Genomic DNA, 27,612 nt, shown 5'->3' with positions numbered 1-27,612 from the left:
AAGAGAACCATTGCCCGGTTCCCTGTAGTAGCAAACCCCCATACATTGCTCAGTCAATTGAAACCAGATGATCACTGGTATAGTGTTATAGATTTGAAAGAGGCCTTTTGGGCGTGCCCCTTGAAAGAAGAATGTAGAGATTATTTTGCATTTGAATGGGAAGATCCCGATACCCACCGAAAGCAACAACTAAGGGGGACAGTGCTCTCACAGGGATTCACAGAATCCCCGAATTTGTTTGGGCAGGCACTAGAGCAAATAATGAAATCCTATACCCCAAACTAAGGAATAACCATTTTTCAATATGTAGATGACCTTTTAATTGCTGGAAAAAGCGAGGAATCAGTTAGAGAAGAAAGCATTAAGCTTCTGAACTTTTTAAGCATCCAGGGGCTGAAGGTGTCCAAAAGTAAATTGCGATTCGTAGAAGAAGAAGTGAAGTACCTAGGACACCGACTTAGTAAAGGAACTAAAACACCAGACCCAGGGAGGGTTAAGGGAATCCTCTCCCTTCCTCCCCCAAGAAATAAGAGACAAATCAGGCAGCTGTTGGGTCTTGTAGGATACTGCAGACAATGGATTGAAAGCATTAGTGGTAAAGTAAAATTTTTGTATGAAAAACTAACTGCTGAAGGTTTGATGAAATGGACTGAGAAGGATGATGAATCATTAGAACAACTGAAAGAGGAATTGGCTAATGCCCCGGTGCTAAGCCTCCCGGATGTTAGGAGACCCTTTTATTTGTTTGTTAACACTGAGGCAGGAGTAGCATTTGGGGTACTGGCTCAGGACTGGGCTGGCAATCGAAAACCAGTAGCATTTATTTCTAAAATACTAGACCCCGTAAGTAGACGATGGCCAACATGTTTGCAGATTATAGTGGCAACAGCCCTCTTAGTGGAAGAAGCTCTCAAAATTACCTATGGAGGAGAACTGAAAGTCTTTATCACCCATAACATACGGGCAGTATTGCAACAAAAGGCAGAAAAATGGATAACAGACTCAAGACTTTTGAAATACGAGGGCATTTTACTGTCATCCCCTCGGTTGATACTTGAAACCACCTCTCTGCAAAACCCCGCTGAATTCTTGTTTGGAGATCCACAGGAGAATTTAACTCATGACTGCTTACATAGCATAGAAAAACAAACAAAAATTAGGCCGGACCTCAAAGAGGAAGAACTGGAAGGGGGAGAAAGGTTATTTGTGGATGGGTCCTCTAGAGTTGTTGAGGGAAAGCGAATCTCTGGATATGCGATTGTGGGAGGTGAAAATTTGGAAATAATAGAATCTGGACCTTTGAGTCCTAGTTGGTCAGCCCAGGCCTGTGAGCTGTATGCAGTATTGCGGGCTCTAAAATTCTTGGAAGCTGAGGTTGGGACCATCTACACGGACTCAAAATATGCCTTTGGAGTGGTACATACTTTTGGGAAAATTTGGGAAGAAAGAGGGTTAATAAACTCCCAAGGAAGAGAATTAATACATCAGGAACTAATTACTCAGGTACTACAAGCTTTAAGAGGCCCAAAGAAAATAGCAATAGTACATGTTAAAGGACATCAAAAGGGTCTCTCCCATTTGATCAGAGGAAACAACACAGCAGACAGAGAGGCAAAGGAAGCTGCTCTCAGAAAATTCCAGGATCAGGGGATAAGGAGAATGCGAGATGATGAGAAAGTTCGAGTCCTGAGCTTCACAGCCCAGGAAAAGGAGAAATTAGACAAAATGGGAATAAAAGAGAATGGGGGTATTCGAAAATTGCCAGATGATAGGGAGGTACTGCCAAAATCTATGGCCCGAAGAATAGTGCAGCAGCTGCATGACCAGACTCATTGGGGAACCCAAGCCTTAGTAGATCAGTTTACTATTAAGTACATGTGTATAGGAATTTACGATAGAGCAAAACAAGTAGTTAGGGGATGTATAACATGCCAAAGAGTCAACAGACATCAGGCTCGAGAAAGGATTCCAGGAGGAAGGGAATTAGCACACTGACCTTTTTCACATGTACAAATAGATTTCACCGAGCTACCGAAAGTAGGGAGATACAAGTACTTCTTGGTACTGGTAGATCATCTAACCCACTTTGTAGAAGCACATCCTACATCGCGGGCTACTGCAAATGTGGTGATTAAAACCCTGCTGGAAGAAATAATCCCTAGGTATGGACTAGTAGAAATATTAGACTCTGATAGAGGTCCCCATTTTGCAAAGAAAGTACTGAGAGAGGTAACCATGGCCTTAGGCACTAAATGGCAATATCACACCCCTTACGGCACCCTCAAAGCTCAGGGAGGGTGGAAAGGGCAACTGGAGAAATCAAGAAGCAACTCACCAAGCTCATGGTAGAAACTAAAATGTCTTGGGTCAGATGTTTACCCATGGCATTGCTAAATATGAGAACCCAGCCTAGGACGGATGTGGGAATCTCTCCCTTTTAAATGCTTTATGGAATGCCTTACGACTTAGAACTCCCGGGGAACCATCCTTGAATGCAAGATAGTCAAATTCAGGGTTACATACAACAGTTAATGAAATGGAGGGAGGAATTAAAACGAAAAGGGCTATTGGTACAAAGACCCCCTTTGGATATAATAATGCATAGGCTTAAACCCTGAGATAGGCTCCTAATTAAGACTTGGAAAGAGACATCCCTAACACCCCACTGGGAAGGTCCCTATGTTGTCCTGTTTACCACAGAAACAGCCATCCCAGCTGCTGAAAAAGGCTGGACACATGCCAGTCAAGTGAAAGGACCCATCCCTGCAGACACCCCTGGGAGGTGACCAGTCGCCCTGGAGATCTACGGCCAACCCTTCGGAAGGCACAGGGACCTGCGCCAGCTGGGAACGTGAATGACTGAATTAGGGGTCAGAGAGCTATACCGATTGAGACTCTTGGTAAGAAAACCCCTACAGGAACTGGAACAGGAGTTCAAGTGCCCTCTGCTGTGGAAAACCTGGAATGAACTGACGCTTGCTCTTTCAGTAGTGGCTGAAGTGAGGCGAGAATTATTCAATTACACCGAGTGTCTTAAATGTCGGGAATCTTCTTGTTGGGCGTGGGTAAAAATCTTTTGCAGGGGCTGTAAAGACAAATGGTGGATTCTCCAGTCACATTTGGTGGGGAGTGCATGGTGTCTTACTTGTGATTGGGATTGGAGAAGAGCAAATCCATTAAGAGCCTTAAGAGAATTTATAAGGATCCCTGGAGAGCAGGAGATCCCTGACAGAGAAGCAGCGTCACTAGTTGAAAATGTAGAACAGAGAAGAGATTGGGCCCTGGCATGGGAATTCCAACACCAATTGCATAGGATCACACGCCAAAACCAGACAGTCATATTAACTACCTTGTGTAAGAAGGGAATCCACGTTCCTCTGGGGTGGCAAGTGAGGCCTGATGAGTGGAACAGCACGATTCGCCGCTATTCCCGAGTCTATCAACAACAAAAATGTAGAGAACGTAGGGAAGAACGACGCAACTCTAGGAAGGCAGGAGAAAGGGAATAAAAGGCAAAGAGTAGACCCCAAGTAGGTGTGGGACTCAGGCCCTGTAAAGCTCGCTAGGGACGGCAGAGAGTCCGTCATAAAATCAAAGAAATCCTTTGCAGGAGACCCTTTGCCTGGAGGCCTGACAGCCTGCCCTTAGGAGTGGGGGCAGGAGTTAAGGAGAAAGCCCAAATAATGCACCCCTGAAGCCTACCCCTGCTGCTGAGAAGATAATGATCCCTGCAGACCGACGCACCCGGGCTGGCAGGCGAGGCAGAGAGGTGAGGAGTAGTGGGGGAGAGCAACGGAGCACAGGAACAGGAACGGAGCACAGGAAAGCCCCAGGTAAAAGAGATATGAGTACAAAAGGAGAAAGAAATTTGTTGCTAGGACCCTGCCCTGCTTGGCGAGCTCCCTTAATTATTATAACCCTGAGCCTCCGGGTTGCCTGGGGAAACCCTCATCAGCCTTACAAAGAGAACATGATCCCCCTAAATAAATGGACCCTGACCCCTGACTGGTCTCAGGCCTTTTTGCAATCTACCGGATCTATGGGGAATACCACAGGTTTAAGTTTACTAACATTAGTACTGCATGACAGGCTGCCGTACGCTAGACACGAATGGAAGAAGCAGAAAAGCTGGCAGCTTCAAGGAGTAGTGGGAGAACAAATTAATATTGGATGTTGAATGGTTAATGGGTCTGACTATACTAACGCAATTGCAATCAGTGTTTCCATGGGTCAGGAGGAAAAACAAATAGCAGATTGTGCATACCCAATAACACGAGACTGCTGGCAAAACTGCACATGAACTCACACTGCAGAGGTAGTCTGACTCTGGTCGAAAGATACACAGGGCCTTTCTTTTAAATTTATAATAGATACTAAAACACACTCTACCACTGCTGAACCTCACAATATCACCACTCCACCTGCACCACCAGTTATACTCACCCCAAAAATTTTCAGAATTGGACCTTATATAATCAGGAAAACTGGTCAACAACAAATATTATTCAATCCAGCATGGTCTCTCAAACTGGTTGAACTGCTGATGCAGACCAATGTTTCAGACATCCAGCCAGCTTGTTCTCCATTTTTGCAAACATCCTTTGAAGGCTGGACCATTTGGCTCTGGAAACGCAGCTCTTTTAAAACAAGGAAGCCTAGAGATGTGACCAGTGTTCTAGGCACAGGATTGGGAATTCTGAATAGCATTGATTCGGAAGTACTAATGAACGAATTGGCTGCTACGACTAGAGATCTGTCCAAATTACAGCAACCACTGAAGTCATCTCTGTTAGCCTTGGGGACACACCAGTGGATGCTGCCAAACATTTTGCCAAATTGGGGAAGAGTAAATGTGAACGATCACAAATTGGTGATTGGTGCACTCAGTGCTGCACAAAATAATGTTTCCTTAGCCCTCAGCTGTATCCAAGCACAATTGTGGATGCAGTCAGTTTCTGCCTCGATTATAAGAGAAGGCGAGGAAGGCACTTTCCCCACAGAAATTCGGAAAATAATCTGGGACAATGCCAACGATTTTGAAAGAGAATTCCAGTCCTGGTGGAAACTGGTGAATTTTACCTATAATGCTATTTCAAATACAGCTACTGCTTTTGTCTTAACCATACACAATGCCTCTGTACATCTAGTTTTTCCTGATATTGCATTAGGAATAAACCATGACGGAGCTGTTCTCTATCCTATAGAACATAGGGGATGGGCTCATCAGTTTGATGACAAATGGCAAACTGTTGATTTGGAATCTTGTATTATCTGAGAACAACTGGGGTTCATCTGTGAGGGCAATGTAATTATAGCTCAAGATATCTGTTTAGACACGGAGCAAAACATCTGTCATTTTGAGATTCGTCCTAACGAGACTTCTAAAACAGTGCTTACATACATAGGCAATGGATGTGCGTGTTTTAGAACTATTTGTGATTCTGTGCTTGTAGATGATATTGTGGTGGATACAAAGAATCACTCCAACTTCTGTGCTTGTAACTTCACTAAGATTACAGGGTGTGATATCGCTTATGAAGCTAAAGTCACCTCTCACCACCTATTCCAATCCAACTACACACTGCTTCACAAGCTAATGCCCACCCCGATTGGGATGAACTTCACTCTAGTGAGACAACTGATGCTCCATCAAGACCTGATCCAAATCCTCGAGAAAATCAAGGAAAGCGGACAGAAAACCCTGGTGACTGTTCATCATGACGCAGGAAAAATACACCGGGTTATAGAGAGGGTAAAGCAAGATGGCGAGCACAGGCGGTGGGATACCCATTTTGGGTGGGCTCCTACTACCACAGGTGTCCTAAACAGTATATGCCATCCCATTGTTGTTCTTTTGATTCTGATTGTGCTTGGTTTTATTTTGTCAGCAGTTCTATTCGTTATGAATTGGAATATGATGAAAAAGCTAAGGAAATTGGCATCTATAATTAGTGCACATAGCTTAACTGATGAGGAAACTCAGTTAACGCTTGCTAGGAAGGAACTAAAAAGATTTAATGATCAAAATTGGTAAAAAAAAATGGGGGGGATTGTAATAAGTAGCAATATGTTTGTTCATTAATTAAATCAATAGCTAAATAATTATACAATATAAAAGCAATAACTAAATAGCTAAAACTGCTTGATTCTTAAATGCGCAGCCACACATGGTTGCTTGGCTTGCAGGAATCGTATAGTGCTTTGGGAATTCCATGGTAAAGATATACCTTATAAGGAAAAGTTCACCCAGAGGTCACAGAGGAAGGCTGTAACAACAATCCTTAAACTCACAAGAATTGCTTAGGCTTGCAGGAATCGTATAGTGTTCTGAAAATTCCACTGTATTGATATGCCTTATAAGGAAAAGTTCACTCAGAGCTTAAAGAGGAAGACTTGGAGCCTTCATCCTACGACCACCAGAAGGCAGAAAAAGACCCCCTAGCAACTGAACGAGCAAGCGCAAAAGACAGACCACGTCATCCCTGAACCCGGGAGAGGAAGGCAATAAAAGGTGAACCTTGGGGATAGGAACAGTGCGAGCCTAGAGGAGCGGAGACTCCCGGCCGCCCAGCGCTGAACTTTGCTTATTCTTGCTTGCATAACAATAATAATTAAAAAAATTAATTGTATGATCCTTAAATCCAGTGAACTCATCACACGCATGAAATGTTTCGTCTCACGCAAAGAAGAAAGAAGCCACAAGCCAACACCCTTCTTTATTACTACACTGTTTTCTTTGGTTACTTCTCTAATAGGAATGACTTTGGGGTGTGATTTGTTTGTTTCTCTCTTTCGTTCCTTGGGGCGCGCGGCGGCTCCTCCGTTGGGTTCGCGGGGCAACGGAGGAACGGCCGCGAGCTCCGGCGGCTCCGCAGCAGCAGCAGCAGCAGCAGCAGCAGCAGCAGCAGCAGCAGCAGCAGCAGCAGCAGCAGCAGCGCTTCTCTCGATCGGTTTTCCGCTCGACTTTTCCCTCGCTCCGCATCCCCTTCTCCCTCCCACTCACTGTATTCCCGTCCCGTTCCGTCCCGGGCCGTGCCGTCCGTGTTCCGCCTCTCCCAGCCCGGCTGATGCTGCGTCCCGCAAGGCGCCCCTTGGCGGGGCCGCCCCGTGCCCGCCCCTGCCCGGCCCGCCGTGGTTCCGCCTGGGCCGGGCTCTCTCCGTACCGGCTGTGGCGCCTCTGGAAGAGCCGCTTGCTCTGGTGCTGGCGGAGCATCGCGGTCTTTAGGCTCGGCCTGGCGCGGGCTCTGGCCCAGCCCCGGCCGAGGCCCCGGCCCCGAACGAAGCCCCTGCCGCGGTTCCGCCCGCAGCCGCTCCGCTGCCGCCCGGCTCCCGCCCCGTGGCCGAGAGCGTGGCCGGCAGCTTCCCCGCTCCGAGCTCCGCCGCTCGCCAGCTCGGCCGCCGGCCCCGAGCCGCCGCAGCCCGGGGCGGCTCGGCAAGCAGCAGCGCGCCGGGCGGGCGGGTGCCCCGGGCAGAAGAGCGGCAGCGCGGTGCCGCCCGCACGGGCGGAGAAGCCTCCCCTGGAGCAGCTCTACCGGCAGGGCCCGCTGCTGGGCAGCGGCGGCTGCGGCAGCGTTTACTCCGGGACCCGGCTCGCCGACGGCGCCCCGGTAAGAGACGGGGCGGGCTCGGAGGGCGGCAGCGGGCGGCGGGCGGTGGGCGGCGGGCGACAAGCTCAGCCCGCCGTTCGCCTTGGCTCGCAGGTGGCCATCAAGCGAGTGTCCCGGGAGCGCATCTCGGAGTGGGCGCGGCTGGTGAGTGAGCGGGGCCAGCGGGAGGAGCCGGCGGGGCGGGCCGGGCGGGGCTGAGGCGAGGCCCGGCAGGGCAGCAGCCGGAACGCTGCGAGGGGAGCGAGCGTGGAGTGAGCGGGGGCCGCGCAGCGCCCCGGGCCGGGCCATGGCGAGCCGCGGCGGGGCCGGGCAGGGGCTGCCCGAGGCGCGGCGCAGCATCGGCCCCGCTGACGGCATCGCGGTCCCCCCGCAGCGCAACGGCGCCCTTGTGCCCCTGGAGCTGGCGCTGCTGTGGATGGTGTCGCGGCCTGGCTTCCGCGGCGTCGTGCAGCTCCTGGACTGGTTCGAGGTGCCCGAGGGCTTCGCACTGGTGATGGAGCGTCCGCAGCGCTGTCAGGACCTCTGGTACTTCCTGCACCAGCGGCGGTTCCTGACGGAGCCCGTGGCACGGGGGCTGTTCCGCCAGGTGCTGGAGGCCGTGCGGCACTGCAGCAGCCGCGGCGTCCTGCACCGCGACATCAAGGCCGAGAACGTCCTCGTCGACCTGGCCACGGGCGAGGCCAAGTTCATTGACTTCGGCTGCGGCGCGATCCTCCAGGACACGATCTACACCCGGATGTCAGGTGAGCCCAAGCCGGGCAGCTGAGTTCCCTGCTTTGCTGGCAGAGGGGGAAGAGGGGGGAAGGAAGGAGGGGGAATCCTTCTTCAGCCAGCTGCAGCCAAGTTGCTTTTTGGCAGGGCAGGGGCTGGCTGTTGTGGAACGGGAGCTGGCTGGGAGGGAGGGAAGGAAGGCAGGAGGGAGCAGCATGGGCCTGATGAGCTGCGCCCGTGTCCCATAGGAACGCCGGAGTACAGCCCACCGGAGTGGATCCTCTTTGGCTGCTACCATGGCCAGCCAGCCACTATCTGGTCCCTGGGCATCCTGCTCTATGAGCTGGTCTGCGGGCACCTTCCTTTCCACACCAACAAGGACATCGTCCGGGGCCAGCTCGTTTTCCCGCCTCGGGTGTCTCAAGGTGGGGATGCACCTTCAAGGCACAAGGGGAAGAACGGGCTTGGGAGGGGCAGCTGGCACATAAGCATCCTGCTCTTGCAGCTGGTGAGGAGGTGGATCTCCTGGGCTTAGCTGGAGGAGGTGGCACCAGTGCCTCTGTGCTGGTGTCCTCTGCAAGAGAGGATCAATAGGAAGCTTTTGGGTGCAGCTCTGAGCACTGCTGGTGTTGCCTGGGCACTGTGGAATGTGGGAGAGCATGGACAGGAGCCTTCTGGTTTCTCTCCGCAGAGTGCCAGCACCTCATCAGGTGGTGTTTATCCATGGAGCCCACACACAGGCCATGCTTGGAGGACCTTTTTGAGCATTCTTGGCTGCAGGAGCCCTGCCTAGCCCAGGAGACAGCAGAGATGCATCCCTGAGCACAGTAGGATCCAGGAGCCCAGCAAGCAGCAGCGGCACGCATCTCATGGCACTGGAAGAAAACCCCGGAGCGTTTCCTTGCGGCCACGGCGCGGAGGAGAGAGCGCAGCCGAGGAGATGCTGCTTCCACTGGTCCCCACGAGCTGTGGAGGGAGCGGCTCCGTGCTGCCCATCCTGTTGGAGAAGTGGTGGCAGTGCAGTGAAGGTGACACGGATTGAGACAGAGGAAACATCCCCCTGCAGCTCAATGGCATCGTGATGTCCCCGCAAGCCGAGGCACAGCTGGCGTGTTCTTCTGGAGCACGACGTGGAGCTGGGAACACCATCCTGGATCTGGCCGCTGGCGGGGCAGAGCCAATTGGTTTTGGCTGCGGCCCCTGCCTGAAGGACACGCTCTGCACTCCGATGGAATCAAGGTGAGTCCCCAGCCGGCGCAGGGGTGGGGGGATGCTGGTGCTTCCAGGCACGGCAGGGCTCGGCCTGGCCACGTGCCGGAGGTTCCCCGCTTGGCGGCGCTGGGGAATATTAATTTTTCTGCCGGCCGCCGAGCTGCTTTTTGGTGGGACAGGGGACGGATGTTGTGGAAGGGGAGCCGGCTCCTGGCCTTGCTGACAGCTTCTGCCAGCCAGCCTGGCACAGGCTGAGGCGGAGGCAGCCAGCCTGACAAAAGCATCCATCCATGGGGATGGGGGGCGGCAGAGGGGGGGACGGGTTCTGAAGCCATGCCCCAGCTGGTCTGCTCTGCAGGCCCTTGAGGAAGGGGTGCGTTTATGGGCAGGAAAGGTGGGGATTTTCCCCACCCCTGGACAGGTTTAATTCTCACATGGAGTGGTCAGACCCTCCTCAGGCCTGTGAAACGGTGACAGGCTTTGTGCTTTTTCTTGTTTCCAGGTCTTGTTTTGAATTGACTTTCATGCAATTGTTCTTTTGTTTTCCCAGGAGGATTACACCTGGTGCCCAGACCGGACGGGGAAGCCCCTGCAGCGTCCGTGGAGCGCGTCCAGTGCCAGCGCTGTCCCAGGGGCCACGGTCTGCAGGGACAGCCCCTTCCAGAAGGACGAGGACCTGGTTTGGGATCGGCTCCTCTCCTGGCAGCAGCTCTCCAGAGGTGGGCACCCGGCTCCACAGCTCGGCTGGCAGAAGGGCTCCGGGCAGACGGCAGCGGGCACACGGGCATCCCGCTCTTGCAGATGCTGAGGAGGTTGCTGTGCCATGATTAAGCAGAGGAGGTGGAACGTGGCCTGCCACGCTGCCCTTCTCTAAAAACAGAGAATGGGTCGGGAGGTTTGGGCTCTGAGCAGAGCCAGCAGCCTGGCCCGGGCACAGGCCATGGCAGGACAGGGGGACAGGAGCCTGCTGCCACTGACCGTGGCTCTCTGGTTTCTCTCCGCAGGCTGCCAGCACCTCATGCCATGGGAACGGCACCGCTCGGCCTGCCAGGCTGGGAGGGCTGGAGGGCGGCCGGTGTTCATTTGCTGTCAAAATAAATTTGTTTGGGTTTTTTTTTGTCATCGTCATCATCAGAGCGTTTCTTTCCTCCTTTTCCAAGCTTTTGGCCTCCCATTCTCCAGGGTAATCTTTTTGTGTCCTTCCTCAGCCTCTTGATGGCATTTGGCAGGGGGGGTTAAGCAACGTGAAGAATTCAACAACAGCTCCTGTTGCCAACTGCAGCAGCTCCTTCAAGAGCCCCTTCCAGTGAGGTCTGCATGTGCCTTGCAAAAGGAAGTGCTTTGCAGCCATGGGGTTGTCGCCCTGCTGCAAAAGCTGGGAGGAAATCAGAAATGGCAAAATGCCAATTTGGCTCAACCACCACCCAGGTTCTTCATCTTTTCCCTCTGCTCCATGATAGGCAGGCAGGGCTGGACTCCAGGAAGGTTCAAGTTCTTGGTGCTCCCTGGCATCAAAGTGATCAAGTAAACTCTTGTATGCAGGGACTGCAACAGGGCTACTTGTCAGAACCCAGGAAATTCCTCTGGCTGCCCTGGAGGACTCGAGCCCCTGTCCAGGGGGCTCAGAGACCTTGGCACAGAGCCCAAGACTCCTGTGCCTTTGATTTAGCCCTTGGATAAAATGATTACCAATCTTATATGAAGAATTGTGAGCCATGAAAGTTTTAGGTAGAATGAAAATTAATTTATCATGGGGTGAAAAATAGATTTTTGGGGTTTCTAGAATGGGGATTCAGGGGGCAAGATGGAGCAATCGGGGCGTGTCCAGCCTTTCTCCTTCTTCTTCTTCTTGGCCTCCATCTCCTGCTGTGATGTTGGCACTTTTAGATTGGTCTAGAGTAGAAGCTCACTGTCTAACATAGGTGATAGGTATTGGAAAATAATTGTAAATATCATACATGTAGTTTTTAGTATAAAAAGATAACACCGCCTTGGGGCAGGCAGAATGCCTCTGACTGTCTTGCTGAGCGGACTTTGTCAGGACAGGAGAAAGAATTTTATAGATAAGATACAAGAAACAACCTTGAGACCAAGAACGGAAGAGCTCTGACTCGTTCTTTGAGCGCTGGGCTGGGAAAAGAGACTTTCTAACGTATATCAGGGTCACTCTGACCAGCTAGAGATCCCGAGATCTCCTAAGAAATATTTTTTGGGTCCTTTTAAATGTTGTTATTTTCTTATAGATGTTCAGGTGTTCTAAGAAGTTACTTGCAAGGTCTCTAGGAGAAGATTTTTATTAAATAAAGAAGGGGGAGTTGTGGGGGCCAGAGATCCAGCCAGAGAAGAGCTTGCTGTGCTCCCCTGGAGGGCCAACTCCTGACCCACTGACTTTGTGTAGTTAGGGCGAGCAAATATGACCCCCAGCTGCCTTTGCAACTTTATGTTGATCCCCCAGTACTCATTGGTCCTTCCCTTTGTGTTCTGCCCCTGAGCCCTTATCCCATTGGTTACCAGTTTTGTCCCGCTCCTTGCCTTCCCTATATAATCCCATTTTTCCCTGGTTCTGAGAGTTTCTGTCCCTGGCTCCCTATGCAGAGTGCCCTGCTCTTAATAAAGGCTTCTTCTCTGTGGAACGCCATGCAGAGCTCCAGCCTTTTTTCTCCGTGTCACCTGAAGAAGGAAGCTGAACATCACACGCTGGTCTGGGAGGAGGATGTGCCTGTGCCCCTGAGCTGTCCTTCTTAGGAGGCTCTTCAGGAAGGTTGTGGCACCCTTGCCACGGCCACCCTGCCGCCACAGCAAGCAAGAGCCTCAGCAATGCCCTTGTTCCTAGAGGCTGTTCTTGTTCACTTGCTACTGATGAGTAATTTGGGATCACAGCCACCAGGACAGTCCTGGAAGCCCTGGAAGTTCCCTGCTGAAATACTCAGCATCAGTCAATTAACAATACAGAGTGCAATACACATACTCCAGCCACATGGCTCTGTCCAATGAGCTTCTCCATGACTGGATGTGACACGTTTGGGGATTTCTGCTCTTTGGGCATTTGTTTCCTCTTGCATTTCATTGGATTGAGACAGTTGTTGCATATAGGTTTTATGGGCGATTTTTTTTCCTCCATAGGGAGAGTAGAAAAGAATAGAGGGAGAGTAGAATAGAATACAGCAGCATGCTCAGTTGGTTTATTAAAATCAATGAGTTAGAAAGTAGTAAGCAGCTATGTAACTGAGGAAAAGGGAATATTAATAGACTATGATAAAACACTCCACAGAAAACACAATTATGCTAAAGAGTATCCTTCTCCTTTTGCAGAAAGGCCCCTCACTGAGGACATAACCAGGGTGGGACAGAAAGCTGCATCAAGAGCTTGTGGGGGGAAAGGGAGTTCTTTGTGTTGTAATGCCTATGGAAATCCTGTGCAGTGACAGAGCTCTTGTAAGAGCTGTAAATTGGTACAATGCCTTCAGGCCTAAATTCAAGCTAGAAGCATGCTCCCAGAGCAGCAACCTTTCTGTCACTGCTCTTGGACTGCAGCTTCAGAAACAGGCAAAACAGACCTCAGCTTAGAAAATCTAAAAGCTCCTTTTCGGTTCCTTGATCAGATTCAGGATATACTAGATTGCCAAGCAGTATGGATTCTATTTGCCACCTGTATGCCAGTTGTCTTCTGTTAATTGGGCAGTTTTCCTTCTCTCTTCCACAGCCAATCCTCCCTCCAGGGGAGACATCTGCTGATAATGGGCTATTGAATGTCACTGCATGGCTGATAAGAACTACAGCATTCCATTGGGAGATGCTCCGCCCAGAGGGAGGAGCCAAGCATTCCTACCCAAATATAATCTTGAAATTCTGGAACACCAACACAGCTTCTCCTCTGGATTTCCCAGAAGAACAGCAGCTGCCTCTTCCACTGGATCTTCAGAGGAAGACTACACCTTTCTACAGGATCCCTGCTCCAAGAGAACCACACCTGACACTCCAGGAGGGCTGCAGCCACAATTCCAATTGGACTGCTACCAACACCCTGACCCACAGGGTGTCAGGTTGTATTCTGACTCTGTCAGTGCTGTTTTGGTTTACTGCATTGTTTATTTTGTCTTTTTATTTTCTTCCCTAATAAAGAACTGTTATTCCTGCTCCCATATTTTTACCTGAGAGCCCCCCTTAATTTAAAATTCATAACAATTCAGAAGGAAGGGATTTACATTTTTCCATTTCAAGAAAGGCTCCTGCCTTCCTTAGCAAACACCTGTCTTTCCAAACCAAGACAGAGGAGCCACCTGTGTTAGACATGTAAATACTTAACACGAAAAAAGCAAGAGCATCAAAAAGGCAAAACAGCTTGGTAATTTGTAGAAAGTAACTTGGATCAAAAATAAAATGTGTTAATAGATCAGAATGTCTGAAGATGACATTCACAATTTTCCTGGTGATATTGTGCACTGTACTGTAGCAGTGGATAGTAACTGGACATAGCCAGTAGATAACTGGATATGCTTTTCAAACTTAGTATTCATTGAATTATTCATTGAATTCTCATCCTTCTGTACACTTCAGCTCTGCTGTAAACTTCAGGACATTTTTTCACAAGCTTTTAACAAGTTACTCTGGATCCATAATTCCTGAGACCAAAGGGAGCCCAAATGCCAAGTGGGATTACTCTTTCTCAAAGCCTGGAGTCACACAGAATGAAGCAGTACTTAAATAATCGTGTGCATCCCAGACACATAACAGTCCAGTTACTGACGATCTGCATTAATTTTTTGACTTTTGCTACAAATTACCTTCAAGAGTAAGCTACAAATAATATCTTGAACCTGTTTAAATTCAGGGATGGCATTACAATTGCCCTAAAAAATTCGAAGGGGACCTAGTGCTGTTGCAGTAATACAAGAGAACTGTAAGTGTGTATTACTAGTTGTTATTCATATCAGGTAAAAATGGATCAGTTCAGCTTTGCAAAGCAAGAAACAAGTCATGGAGAGTTGAAATGATGGAGTTGGGACAGTGTAGTCAGTCTGCTTTTTGTGAGAGATGCTCTTAAGCAGTGGCAGTAGTAATGTACTCATCTCCTGTACCTTTGCTCCTTGTGATCTACTATCCACTTCTGCAATTTTTTCTGCTCTTTTTTTTTCTTTATTTCTTCAGCTGAGTACCAAAAGGAAACACAGAACTGCAATGTTGCTACCAAAATAATAGATCTTTTTTTTCAAACTAAAAAATACTCAGAACTTTTAGAAAACACAACAGAAGTGTTGCAAAGTATAAACAATACAAGATATTGAACAGTATTTTGACATTATACTACATCAGCCAAAGAAATGGATAGTAGGGCTTGAGGAACAAGGATAGAAATGAAGTTTTGTTGAAAGGGCTTATTTTGGTCTCTGTGTGGTAACTGCCATCACCCTGATGTAAATACCTCACAATCTATTTAAATTTTCCTAAGTTGTATTATTTTGCAATCTGTTGCAGTGTGTTTTGTTAAGTTATTGGGTTGGTTTGTTCCAATGCCCTTCCGTCTGAAAATGGTTCTGCCCCAGTTCTCCCTTCCCGCCTTTGGAGCTGTCTGTCTTCCTGGCTCCACCCCAGCCAACAATGTATCCCCTAAACTCCGCCCTGGTTTCCCTGGAAACCCTTGGATCTTTTCTTCTGACCCCTCCCCAGTACCCTGCCAATCACTCTCACTCCCCACCCTTACTGCTAGAATGTTCCAGCAGGGGAGTTCGATGGTTGGCTGAGGAACCGGGGCCCCTCCCCAGAATGTTTCCCGTTGGTGTTGCCCACGTGTCAATCCCTTGGACCCACTCCCCACTACACCCCCATTGGCCCAATGCCTGGCACCTCCCTACCCCTTAAAACTTGCTGTCACCCCTTCCCCCCGTCTTCTCCTGTCGGTCCCTCTGGGATTCATTAAAGCCTGGATTAAGCCACAGTTGGAGTCCGCCGTCTTCTTTCCGCTGGTTGCAGCCTGTACTAGACTCCGTCCTGCACAAGGTGTCCCTACAGCCGGAAGCTGGGCACTGCCTTAGGCGCTATCCCGAAGCCAGCTCTCAGGAGAAGTGCCCCCTCGTGCTGCTAGCAGTGCTGGAGCTAGCCGGATGCTGACAACTGAGTCGCACTGCTGCAGCAATCAGCTGTGATTTTTTAAATTTCTCCTGCACCCATAACTGAATGGTCTGAGCACAATCTCCAAACAAGACAAATGGTAAAGTAGCAAAGGGCTGCAATAACTGAGCAGCCAACAGGATAAGCCACACTGGCATCTCTTGGCTTTGCCAAATCCTCTCTGAGTGCTTTCGTTTCTTTTCCTCTTTGGTTTAAAATGCAACACATTTTCATTCCTTCTGATCATTCACCTCTGAAAGAAAAAGGCAGTAGCTGTTTTTGGCAGGGTAAGTTGCATTTGCAAATTGGCTCAGCTTGTTGGCAGCAGAACTGCATTTTTTCTTATCAAAGCTGCTCATCAGCTTGAGTGGGGAGAAGGCGCAAAAGGATGAGAGAGGCTGGTGGAGCTCTGATGGTGTGAGGATCCAATGGTGCAAAGAGCTGGAAGGTGAAATCCCTTTTCTTGAGTTCAGGGTCATTAGGGAAAGGGAGGGTGTGCCTGAGAGCTCAGTTCTGTCAGCCATATTCACCTAGTAAAAGGTTTTTTTCCTGCACCTGTGTGTGTGGCCAATGCCAAGGGATGGCAGCTCTTTCTGTTGTGGGGGCATTGCAGCCTCCAACTGCAGCCTATGCAACCTGAGCTGCATTGAAATGTGTTCTCCAGGGCTCCGTTTTGGGGCTGGTCCTGGTTAACATCTTTATTGATGATCTGGAGGAGGGCATTGAGAGCACCCTCCGTAAATTTGCAGATGCCCAGTTGGGTGGGAGTGTGGATCTGCTGGAGGACGGGAAGGCTCTGCAGTGAGACTTGGACAGACTCGATCAATGGGCCAAGGACAGGGGCGTGAGGTTCCACAAGGCCAAGTGGCCCATCCTGCAGGTCCCCAGCCGCCTCAGGGTGAGCCAAAGTGTGCCCAAGGGGGCAAGAGGCCAATGGCACCTGGCCTGGATCAGCAGCAGTGTGGGCAGCAGGAGCAGGCAGCGCCTGCCCCTCTGTGCTGGGCACTGCTGAGGCCACACCTCGAGTGCTGTGTCCAGCTCTGGGCCCCTCGGGAAAAAGGACATTGAGGGGCTGAGTGTGGCCAGAGAAGGGCAGCAAGGCTCACGAAGGCTCTAGAAAACATGGCCCATGAGGAGTAGCTGAGGGAGCTGGGTTTGTTCCGTCTGGAGAAGAGGCTCAGGAGGGACCTCACTGCTCTCTCCAACTCCCTGTCAGGAGAGTGCACTGAGGGGGGGCTGTTCTCTTCTGCTGGGTCTGCACTGAGAACCAGAGGAAGTGGCCTCACCTTGAGAGGAAATTCAGGTTAGATTTTAGAAAAAAAAATTCACTGTTCAGGTGTTCGGGCCTGGGAATAGGTTGACCAGAGAGGTGGTGTGAAACACAAAGCTGTGTTTCATGTCAGGTACAAACAGGCGACGTGTGTATTTGTGAATGCAAAATGTGTGGATCCCAACAATGGGAGAGCTGTGAATTCTAATAATAACTGAGGAAAATAAAGCATGGAAAAAGGCCTTTGAACCTATCTTTTATTTGCAATTAGCCCTGGTTGATTTAGGAACATTGGAATTAAGGTGTTAAGGATGTTGTTTTTTGCTTCCATTTAATCCATAAATAGTCTGCAATAATAACCTTTTGAAGTATAATTTTAAAATATTGCTTTTATCCTTGAAACTATAGCTTAGGAATATATATAAAGGAAATATGCTTATCTCACGCCTTATGGAAGCAGAGAGAAACAGCTTGAGAAAGGAAGATGAACATCACCTCAAGGATTTATGGTTTCGACCAAAGGGAAGCTGGACATCACAGTTGTTACATTTATTGTCTCTGCAATTAAAAGGTGGACCCACATCTGGGGAGCTGGACTCCACCAGATGGGATTCGTCTTTCTTCTTTCAGAAACTGAAAGAAGAAAGATGATCCCGCCACCATCTGGGATCCTCCTTTTGAGATACATCCTGAGAAACTAAGATCACAATAGTGTATAGAATTGTGATGGAATAATTTGGAATAAAAATTGATGATGAGTAAAAAATTGGAAATAGAAACTGCTGAAAAAGCTGATGAGTACCCCTATAAATACCTGTAACCCTCAACTATCGGTGTGCAGTTGGAGGGAAAACTTCCCCCACTGTACCCAGCGCTGTATTGCTCATACTTTACCATATTAAAGAATAAATTGATTGCTGCTTGAATATTGGCCTAGTCAAGCTTCTTATTCATAACAGTAACTAATAATATTTGTAGTACTTTTCATGCCATTTTTATAATATTTTTCTCTGATAGTGTCAAGGTGGGGGGGCACTTTGGGGGCCGTGGAGACATTTCTGGGACACATTTGGGGCGGTTTTGGGTCTGGGGAGGGAATTCAGAGAGAACTTGAAGGTCTGGAGGACACTTGGGGGAGCCGAGTGAGCACTTGGACGGGGCACTCAGGGATTCTGAGGGACAGTTCGGGGTCCGGGGCAGCACTTGGGGGTCCAGGGGGGCCCTTGGAGGTCAGGGAGGGGAATTCGGCGCCCTTAGGGTTCCGGGCGGGCCCTTGGGGGCTCGAACGGGGCTCTCTGGGGCCCGCGGGGGTGACTGCACTTGTAGGCGCGGGTCTAATACGGTTTAGCAGGGCTGCGGAGCATCACGGGAGTTCGAGGCGCAGCTGCAAAGGCTCTCGGAGGCGCTCGGGGCATGACGGGAGATGAAGTCCTGTTTGGAATAGCGCTTTCCTGCGCCGCGGAGCATGATGGGAGCTGTAGTCCCGGAAGTGGTTGGAACGCGGCGTTTGGGGGTCCGGGAAGGCTCTTGGGGGACACTTTTGCGTCCGAGCTGCGAGTTGAGGTCCTCGGGGGGAGCGGAAACGCTTCAGGAGCCCTTGGGGGGAGCTCAGGGAGCTCCAACTGGGCTCTTTAGGGCGCCGGGCAGGTCAGGAGTTTTAGGCGCGGGACTGTGTTCTGAGGGGCTCTGGGGCGGCGGGGGATGAGAGGAGATGAATTCCCAGAAGTGGCTGTACCGGGCATCTGTGGGGTTGGGAGCACTCAGGGGGTCCGGGGGCGCTTTTGAGGTGTCCCGAATGGGCGCTCAGGGGGCACTGAGGGATCCTGGAGGGTATGGGGAACACTTATGGGACAGATGGGGGGGGATCCCGGGGTTCTGTGGAGCGCGGGACATGACGGGCATTGTAGTCCCGGCTGCAAAGGGGCTGTATCCGGCCGCGGGGCATGACGGGAGTTGTAGGCAAAAAAAGATGGCGCCATCTAGGCACCGCCCCCAGACCCAGAACGCTGGTGCTGATTGGCTGTGGTCGGTGATGGGCGGAAGCCTCTGCAAATGGGATGCGGTGAAGGTGGGAACAGCCAAATCACCCTCCTCCACTCCCTCCCAGTACAGCCCAGTTCATTCCCAGTACAGACCTGCATAAGCCCAGTAAAGCCCAGTTCATCCCAAGTCGAACCCAGTTCAAACCCAGTGCTCCTCCTATCCCTCCCAGTTCAGCCCAGTCCCTCCCAATACACCCAAGTTCATTCCCCAGTCGTTCTCAGTTCCTCACAATGTCATCCACGGTATTTCCCAGTGTCCCCAGTCTTCTCTGCAATCACCCCACTGTGTCGTAACGGCGGGAGAGATGCGACACACCATATGCGATGAATAGCAAATCTCGAAGTTTATTGAAAGCTTACACATTTTTATATTAGTGTTAATGAAGCTTATGCATATTGCAAAATCTGAGCTCATTATTGGTTAAAGCACACTATAATCAAACACACCTACTTCTATCTCTTAACAATTATTTTGCTTCTATGTGTACATTCTTCTAATTTCTCTACCTTGGGATAACTACATTTTCTGGCAAGCAATTTTCTCCCCCGTCTTCCCGTTTTAGAGAAGGTCACTGTGACCTTCATCAGTAATTGGGCACCGGTTGCTCAGTTCCCAGCTTGTTTCTCTTACCCTTATCCATCGGTATCACATCGGAATGTCCTTTCTCAGCTAACCAATTATCCAAAAAGCTCTCTACATCTCCCCTGTTTTTCTGTTGAACAAGCATAGTTTGATTAAATGCAGTAGTTATCATCTTTCTCACCATATTCTGTAAGCATATACAAAAACAAGGCAAAACTAATACTAACAATAAAACTACAATAGCTACTACAATGCTAACCTTAATAAGTGAACGTAACCATGATCCTAAGTTTAAAGATTTGAGCTATCCATCAATACCAAGGCCTGATCTGTGTGAAGCCTTTGTTTCAGTGAAGTCTGACGTATCTACAAAGTCTTTCAGCATCTTGGTTAAACACAGGCAACAGAGAAAAATAACTCAGAACTAACTCACCTATAAAATATTAAGAAATACAAATCAGATGATGTGCTTTAGATCGGATATTTGAGACAAATAAGCAGTGTAGAATAACTCATGTGCTTGTGAATCTCCTTATGCAAAGCCAGTGAAGAACTTAACACATGTGAGACAAGCTACAGCTCACACTGGTTATTTTCAGAGGGAAAAAAATATAAGAAGTGATGGAGAAGTTACAAGTTGAGTCAGGTGCTTAGAGTATTGCAGGTTTGCTTTAAATTGAACAGGTACAAGAAATATGTTTCTAAGTACAAAGGGACGTTAATGCTGTGGTATGATTTTTTAAACTCATATTCCCTTTCAGACTAAAATGTAAATTAAATGAGAGAATATTTTAAATGACATATTGTGTTCTCACTTGGACAAAGAAAAAGGATAGCAACTAAGTACAAAATACTCTTGTTCGATGTTACAGGAAAAGCTAAGCAACAGTTTTCCTGTAGACTGAAATCATTATTTAAACAATAGAATGAATGTTTTCTAGGCCTCAAACATCAGTGTTTATGCTTTATGTTTTAAAAGTCAATTGATGCTTGAACAGTAGGGATGAATATATTCTTTTTGGTAATTATTTATCAAAATTGTCCACAATAATAATACTAATAATATTAATATTATGGTTGGAAGTCTATTATATATTTTAGTATCTGTTTTGAGAAGGAGTTTTGTTATTTCTGTTGTTTGGAGGGAGTTTTTTTTTTGTGCAAACTAACATTCAGGTTAAATTATAATTCTAAATGTTACATGACATCCAGTCCAGTTTTCTAAACATATAAATGTATACAATGAGTAACAGTTGTTTGGATTTTCTTCTTGCATCTGTGTAAGCAGTTATAGCATCCGATAAGGGCTTTAGTGATCTTTTTGGGCATTGAATCCAACCCCACTGTCCTATCACGACCTTTTTTGAACAAATCAGTTAAAATTTCAATCTTCTGAAAAAGAGTTTTATGTTGTTGAAGTGGAGGAGATATCCATTCCAAGGCCCATATCTCCCCCGTTTTTCTGTTATGCTAAGTAAGTGCACCCAGTAAAAAATTTTTTTGTCTACACCAAACTGTCAGCTGTACAGGGAGATCAAGATCACGTCTCTGAACACTGCCTTGTGTAACACGGTCTAATATCTGCTGTAGTGCAGCCCGTTCAGGGGTTATACGAACAGGCTGTGCTGGATTAGTTCCCTTTAACAAAGGTCAAAGTTCATCTAACAGTTCATTGTTCGATTCGCATAGGTGGAAAAAGAATATACAGCATAATAGAACTCTCCCCTACATAGCCAGCGTCTATCATTCTAGATAAAACAAACAATCTTAACACTGTAGCCGAGAAATGTCCTAAAAGCAAAACTCTCACAGATAATTCATCAATAATGAGTGGTCTCTTTACTCCCGTTGGGACTTTTGTGGGTGAATATTTAGCAAAGGCACTGTCTGCTGCTGTTGCTAGGTCTACTCCGAGGCTCCCGGCGGTTGCGGGCTGAAGGCAGGTTTAGCCGAAGTGGTGATAGCTGCTATCTGTGTCCGGCCGCGGAGAGCTGGCGGCCGGGAAGCAGAACTGCGCCGGGCAGCCGCGGGGCGGGCGGACTCACCGGAGCCCGCTTCCGCACGGGGGGCGAGAGGCCCGTCCTGCCGTCCCCCCTCGTCGGCTCGGGGGCGGGGCGGCTGCGGAGCGGTGCTGGCGGCTGCGGAGCGGGAGGCGGCCGCGCTGCAGCTGCTGAGTCGCCCAGGGCCGGGGCCGGCACGAGCCTCTCCGGCGGGGCGGCTGCGGGCTGTGCGCTGCGGCAGGGCGGCGGAGGGTGCGGGTCCGGAGCGGGAGGAGGCGGAGGCGGTGCAGGGTTCAACACCGGGGCAGGCGGCGCGGACGGCACGGCTGGAATACGCGCGGGGGGGCTGCTGCCCGCGGCAGAAGCCGATAGCTGCAGAGAGCTGCTTTTTAGAGCAGGAGCTTGTATCGGCGGGGACCCAAACCAGTCTCTGCAACTCCTGTTTCTTTCACGGGCTGCACTAGTCTGCTGGGCAGCTCTTTCCTCTGCCTTGTATTTCAAGAATTCAGCATGCACGACTCGCCATAAATTTCCCAACTCTTTCGCGGTCTTATCCTCATCTATGATTGCACGCCACAGCTTATCTCCGAATATACGCCATTCCGACAACTCATGCACTGTATGCGGATTACGAAAAAACCCCTGTGCACACCCGTAAGCTAACAACCCAGGAAGTTCTTTCTGTAAATCTATCCCTCTAATCTGACGCCCTCGTAAAAAGTCAGTAAATAAATCATATGCTGCTTGCCTGTCTTTATCCATTTCAACGACGATTGCGCGCTTCTTGCGGCTCTATTCAGGTCCGGCAGCACGTAGCAGCCGGGCTCTCCTCTGAGGTCACCCGGGGCCTGAACACCTTCCTTTTTCAGCGGTGTTTTTTGCCGTCCCCAGCCGCAAAAGGACCTGCACTTGACTTTTACGCCTCCGACCGTGGCTAGTCCCGAAGGATCACGTCGGGGTCACCATTGGTCGTAACGGCGGGAGAGATGCGACACACCATATGCGATGAATAGCAAATCTCGAAGTTTATTGAAAGCTTACACATTTTTATATTAGTGTTAATGAAGTTTATGCATATTGCAAAATCTGAGCTCATTATTGGTTAAAGCACACTATAATCAAACACACCTACTTCTATCTCTTAACAATTATTTTGCTTCTATGTGTACATTCTTCTAATTTCTCTACCTTGGGATAACTACATTTTCTGGCAAGCAATTTTCTCCCCCGTCTTCCCGTTTTAGAGAAGGTCACTGTGACCTTCATCAGTAATTGGGCACCGGTTGCTCAGTTCCCAGCTTGTTTCTCTTACCCTTATCCATCGGTATCACATCGGAATATCCTTTCTCAGCTAACCAATTCTCCAAAAAGCTCTCTACACCAGTGTCCCCAGTTTGTCCCAGTATCCCCCAGTGTCACTCCAAATATGTCCAGGGACTCCCAAAGCGTTCCCAGTGTTCCCCAGTATGTCCCAGTCCTCCCCAGTGTTTCCAAGGACAGTTTAATTTCTCACCGTGGCCGTGGCAGCCAAACCCAGCATTGGGGTCAGTGCAGTGCCCATGGCCACAGCCCCTTGCAGTGGCCCAGTGCAGCTTGGGCTGATGATCCACCCTCACAACTGGCCCAGGGCAGCTCTGCAGTGTCTTTGGTGGCACCTTGGGCTGGCACACACCTGAGCAGTGTGTCTGTTTTCAGTGGAGAAACTCAGGAGTTTCAGATTGCTTCAAAAAACCCCAAAAAGGGAAAACTCCTCTTAGGCTGGGTGCAGCCAGCTCTCCAAGCACAGCAGGTCCCAGGGGAGTGAGGACAGACAGCATGGGGCTGGGCAATGTGGAGCAAGGTTGTCCACACTGGGTCAGAGCTCTAGGCACAGCTTCTGTGAGCAGGCCAGAGCTGCTGCAGAGAGACCCTGCGTCAATATCAATCACAGAATGCTGCAATCACCTCTGCTCTAAAGAGAAATAAAATAAAATACATCATTTAAAATAGGAATGTCTGTTTCTGACAAGTTCTTTGAAATCTTTCTCCATCACAGGAGTAGGAAAACTTTAATGACCTGCTCAGGGCTTTGCTGTTGTTTACATCAGACTCAATCCCTGACAGTGTCTTCAAAAAACTTCTCAAGAACTCAAACTTAAAATGAAACTCCAAACTTTCTTGAAGTTTTAATGGTTCCCACTGAGGGACACGACTGGGGAAGTGTCCCCAGGTTCCAGTTAGAGCAGAACCCTGGAGGCAGTGATGACAGCTGGGGACAAACAAGGCCAAGGTGTCTCTGGTGCTGAGCAAAGCTGGATGTGTTTGAGGAATGCCAAGGGCCAAGGCCTGAGCCCCAGGGCCTGGCCAGGCAGATGCTGTCCCTCCCTCCTTGCTCAGGGCTCTTGCCGGGATGGGCACTGGCATGTGGGGATGTGCAATGCCAAGGGCAGGAGCATGGGGCGGCCCCTGCCAGGCTGCTGAGCAGGGACAAGGAGGCCATGAGGCCCCAGGCCTGCAAGGGTCACTTGTCTCCTGCTCCTGCCTCAGGCCCAGGCCCAGCAGCCATGGCCAAAGTGCTGCCCAAGTTGGCTCTGGCAGGGCTGTCTTGCAGCTGCTGCCCATGCCTGTGCCCTGTGCAGCCCAGGCTGTCCTACGGTGTCCCTGCCCTGCGCCTCTGTCCCTGCAGGCTGTCGGCATCCCCCGGCTGCCCCACCTGGCTGGGCCCTTCCTTTGCTGACAGCTCTGCCTCCTGCCTGCCTCTGCCTGCCCACACAAAGCCTGGGGCTGATACCAAAAGGGTTCATTCCATTTTTACCCTGCCTGGGAACTTTCAGCACAGGAACAGTGCATGCAGGGGCTGCTTTCCCAGCAAGGATGCTTGGAAGAGAAGAAGAAGACATCTGGCTCAAGGGTGCAGGGGTAGAGGAAACAAGGACTGAATCTGGGAACTTGGGGTGGGTTTTATGGAAATGGGTAAATTGTAATTCACATTTAGTGACTGTGTATAAGCAACACACTGGTAGAATTACATGTCCTCATAAGGTTAGGAGTTATTTCATGTTGCACCTTATGCATCAATAAATGATGCGCTCTTTAATAGCAAATGAGTGTTATGGAGTCTTATTCTGATATTTCAGATATTTGGTGACAGCAGAGGCTGACAAGGACTCAGCTGTGATGCTGTGGAACCCCATGGAACAAAGGGTCCATTGTGATGCAGCAGAACCCCATGGAACCAAAAGTCCATTGTATCAGAGTAAGGCCTCATGGAACCAAGGAGAGCATTGCTGACCGTGTGGAAGCTCATGGAGCCATGGGGTCATTGTGACAGTGTGGGGCTGCATGGAACCAATGGTCCATTGGGACACTGCAGAACCTTCTGGAATCAAGGGGATCATGTTATGCTCTGGAACCTCATGGAACAAAGCATCCATGGTGACACTGCAATGCTCAGACCATTGTTGACAGTGCAAAAGCTCCTGGAACCAAACGTCCATTGTGACACAGCAAGGCCTCCTGGAACCAAGGGTCCCTTGTGGCTCTGTGGGGCTTCCCAGAACCAAGGAGACCATTTGGACACTGTGGGGCCTCATGGAACCACCTGGCACTGTGACACAGTGGGGCCACATGGAGCCAAGGGGCCACTGAGACACTGAGGAACCTCATGGAACCAAAGGTCCATTGTTACACTGTGGGGCCCTGTGGGACCAATGGGACCATGGTGACACCGTGGTGCTCCATGGAACCAAGGGGCCATTCTGATTCTGCTTTGCCTCATGGAGCCAAGGGGCCACCATGACACTGCAGGGCCTTGTGGAACTAAGGCAGCCTTGTGACACTGCAGGGCCCTTGGAACCAAGGGTCCATTGGGAGATTGCAGGGCCTCATGGAACCATGGAGACCATTATGGCCCTTCAGAACCCATTGGAACCGAGGGGCCATTGTGACACTGCAGGGCCTCGTGGAATCAAGGGGACCACAGTAACACTGTGGGGCTCCATGGGACAAAGGGGCCATTCTAACACTGTGGAACCAAGGAGACCATTGCTCTGCTATGGGCCATCATGGAACCAAGGGGGCCATTGTGACACAGCAAGGCCTCATGGAACCAAGGGCACAATAGTGACATTGTGGGGGTCCCTGCGACCAAGGGAAGATTATTAAAGTGCAGGACCAAGGAGACCACTGTGACACTGGGGCATCATGGAACCAAAATCCATTTTGACACAGGAGGGTCTCATGGAACCATGGAGGCCATTTTTACACTTTGAGGCCTGGTGAAACCAAAGGGCCCCTGTGGCACTTTGTGTCTCCATGGAAGCAAGGAGTCCATTGTGACACTATGAGGCCCTGTTGGGGCCAAAGGGCAATTGTGGCACTGTGTGGCACCATGGAACCAAGGGACCATTGTGACCCTACAGGGCCCTGTGGAACTAAGGATTCATGGAACAATGTGGGACTCATGGAACCAAAGGTCCATTGTGACATTGCGGGGCCTCATCGAACAAAGGGGGGACAATTGTGACACTGTGGGGCCCAATGGAAGCAAGGGGCCAGTGTGACACAGCTGGGCCTCATGCAGCCAAGGGGCCACTGGGATCCTGAGGAGCCCAAAAGAACCAAGGGGCCATTGTGACACTCTGCAGCTGTGGAGTCCCTGAGAGGCATTCCCTGGGTTAGGGAGACACAAGAAGCTTCCCTCAAAAGCTATTTGACCCCATTGGCTCCTTCCCCTTGTTCTGTGTCCCTCAGCCACTCCCTCCCCATTCCCACATTGCCCCCCATCTTTGTACTGCCCCCATGGCACTGATCAGCCCCTTCCTCTGGAGATACAGAAACCTTGACTCCCCTCAGGAGTCCTGCCTTGTGACCCTGAACATCTCACTGCACGGCTGAATCAAACATCTGTGGGTACCATGCAAAGGCCCTTTGTGCTTCCCTACCCTGGGCTTTATTAGCAGCTATTCCAGCTGCAACAATGGTCCATCATGGCAGTGTGGATCCAAGGACACCATGGTGACACTGTGGGACCTCATGGATCCAAGGGGCCATTGTGACACTGAAGAACTTCATGGAACCCAGGGTCCATTGTGACACAGCAGGGCCTCATTGGAACAAAGGAACCATTGCTGACAGTACAGAAACTCATGGAACCACGGGGCCGTGGTGACACAGCAGGGCCACATGGAACCCAGGAGACCAGTGACATTTAGGGACCTCATGGAACCAGGGTCCATTATGACACTGCAGAAACAAGGAGACCATTTTTGATGCTCTGGAAGCTCACGGAACCAAGCAGCCATTGTGACACTCCAGGGCCTTGTTGAACCAGGCAGACCATTGTGACACCACAGAACCTCATGGCACTGAGGGTTTATCGTGACACAGCAGGGCCCATGGAGCCAATTGTCCATTGTGACAATGAGGATCTGAGGAGACCATGGTGACACCATGGATGCTCATGGAACCATGGGGCCATTGTGACAAAGCAAGGCCTCATGGAAGCACGGAGACCATTGTGACATCATGGAACCTCAGGGAACCAAGGCAACCATTTGTACATCATGGAACCTCTGGAACCAAGGAGACCATTGTGACATCATGGAACCTCATGGAGCCAAGGAGACCATTGTGACATCATGGAACTTCGTGGAACCAAGGGTCCATTGTTACAGTCCAGAACCAAGGAGACCATTGTGACAGTACAGAACCTCACGGGACCAAGATTCCATTGTTACGCAGTGGGGCTTCATGGAATCAAGGAACCACTGTGACACAGCAGGGCCACGTGGACCCAAGGGTCCATGGAGATACTGCAAATCCAAGGAGACCATGGTGATGCTGTGGAACCTCATGGAACCAAGGGGCCATTGTGACATTCTGGGTCCCCATGGAACCAAATATTCATGGTGACACAGTGGGGCTGCTTGTGACCAATTGTCCACTCTGACACTGCAGATCCAAGAGACCAGGGTGACACTGTGGCAGTTGATGGAACCAAGGGGCTGTTGTGACACACCAAGGCCTCGTGGAGCCAAGGAGAGCATTGAGGCAGTGCAGAACCAAGGAGGCCATTTTGACAGTACGGAACCCAATGGAA

At 50.0% G+C, this 27,612-nt stretch overlaps 1 protein-coding gene across 1 annotated transcript; it reads left to right on the top strand.

The window, feature by feature from the left end:
- The first annotated feature begins 7,067 nt into the window (after nucleotides 1–7,067).
- On the top strand, nucleotides 7,068–9,140 carry LOC129131843 (serine/threonine-protein kinase pim-1-like). Its single transcript, XM_054650834.2, has 5 exons — nucleotides 7,068–7,607; nucleotides 7,701–7,751; nucleotides 7,981–8,350; nucleotides 8,567–8,743; nucleotides 9,010–9,140. The coding sequence occupies exons 1-5, from the start codon at nucleotides 7,068–7,070 to the stop codon at nucleotides 9,138–9,140; spliced, it is 1,269 nt and encodes a 422-aa protein (XP_054506809.2).
- The last annotated feature ends 18,472 nt before the right edge of the window (nucleotides 9,141–27,612 follow it).

The sequence above is a fragment of the Agelaius phoeniceus genome, chromosome 33 (assembly GCF_051311805.1).
Source record: "Agelaius phoeniceus isolate bAgePho1 chromosome 33, bAgePho1.hap1, whole genome shotgun sequence".
NCBI classification, from domain to species: Eukaryota; Metazoa; Chordata; class Aves; order Passeriformes; family Icteridae; genus Agelaius; species Agelaius phoeniceus.
Note: the sequence above shows the minus strand (reverse complement) of the source record. Positions and strands in the feature narration are given on the sequence as shown.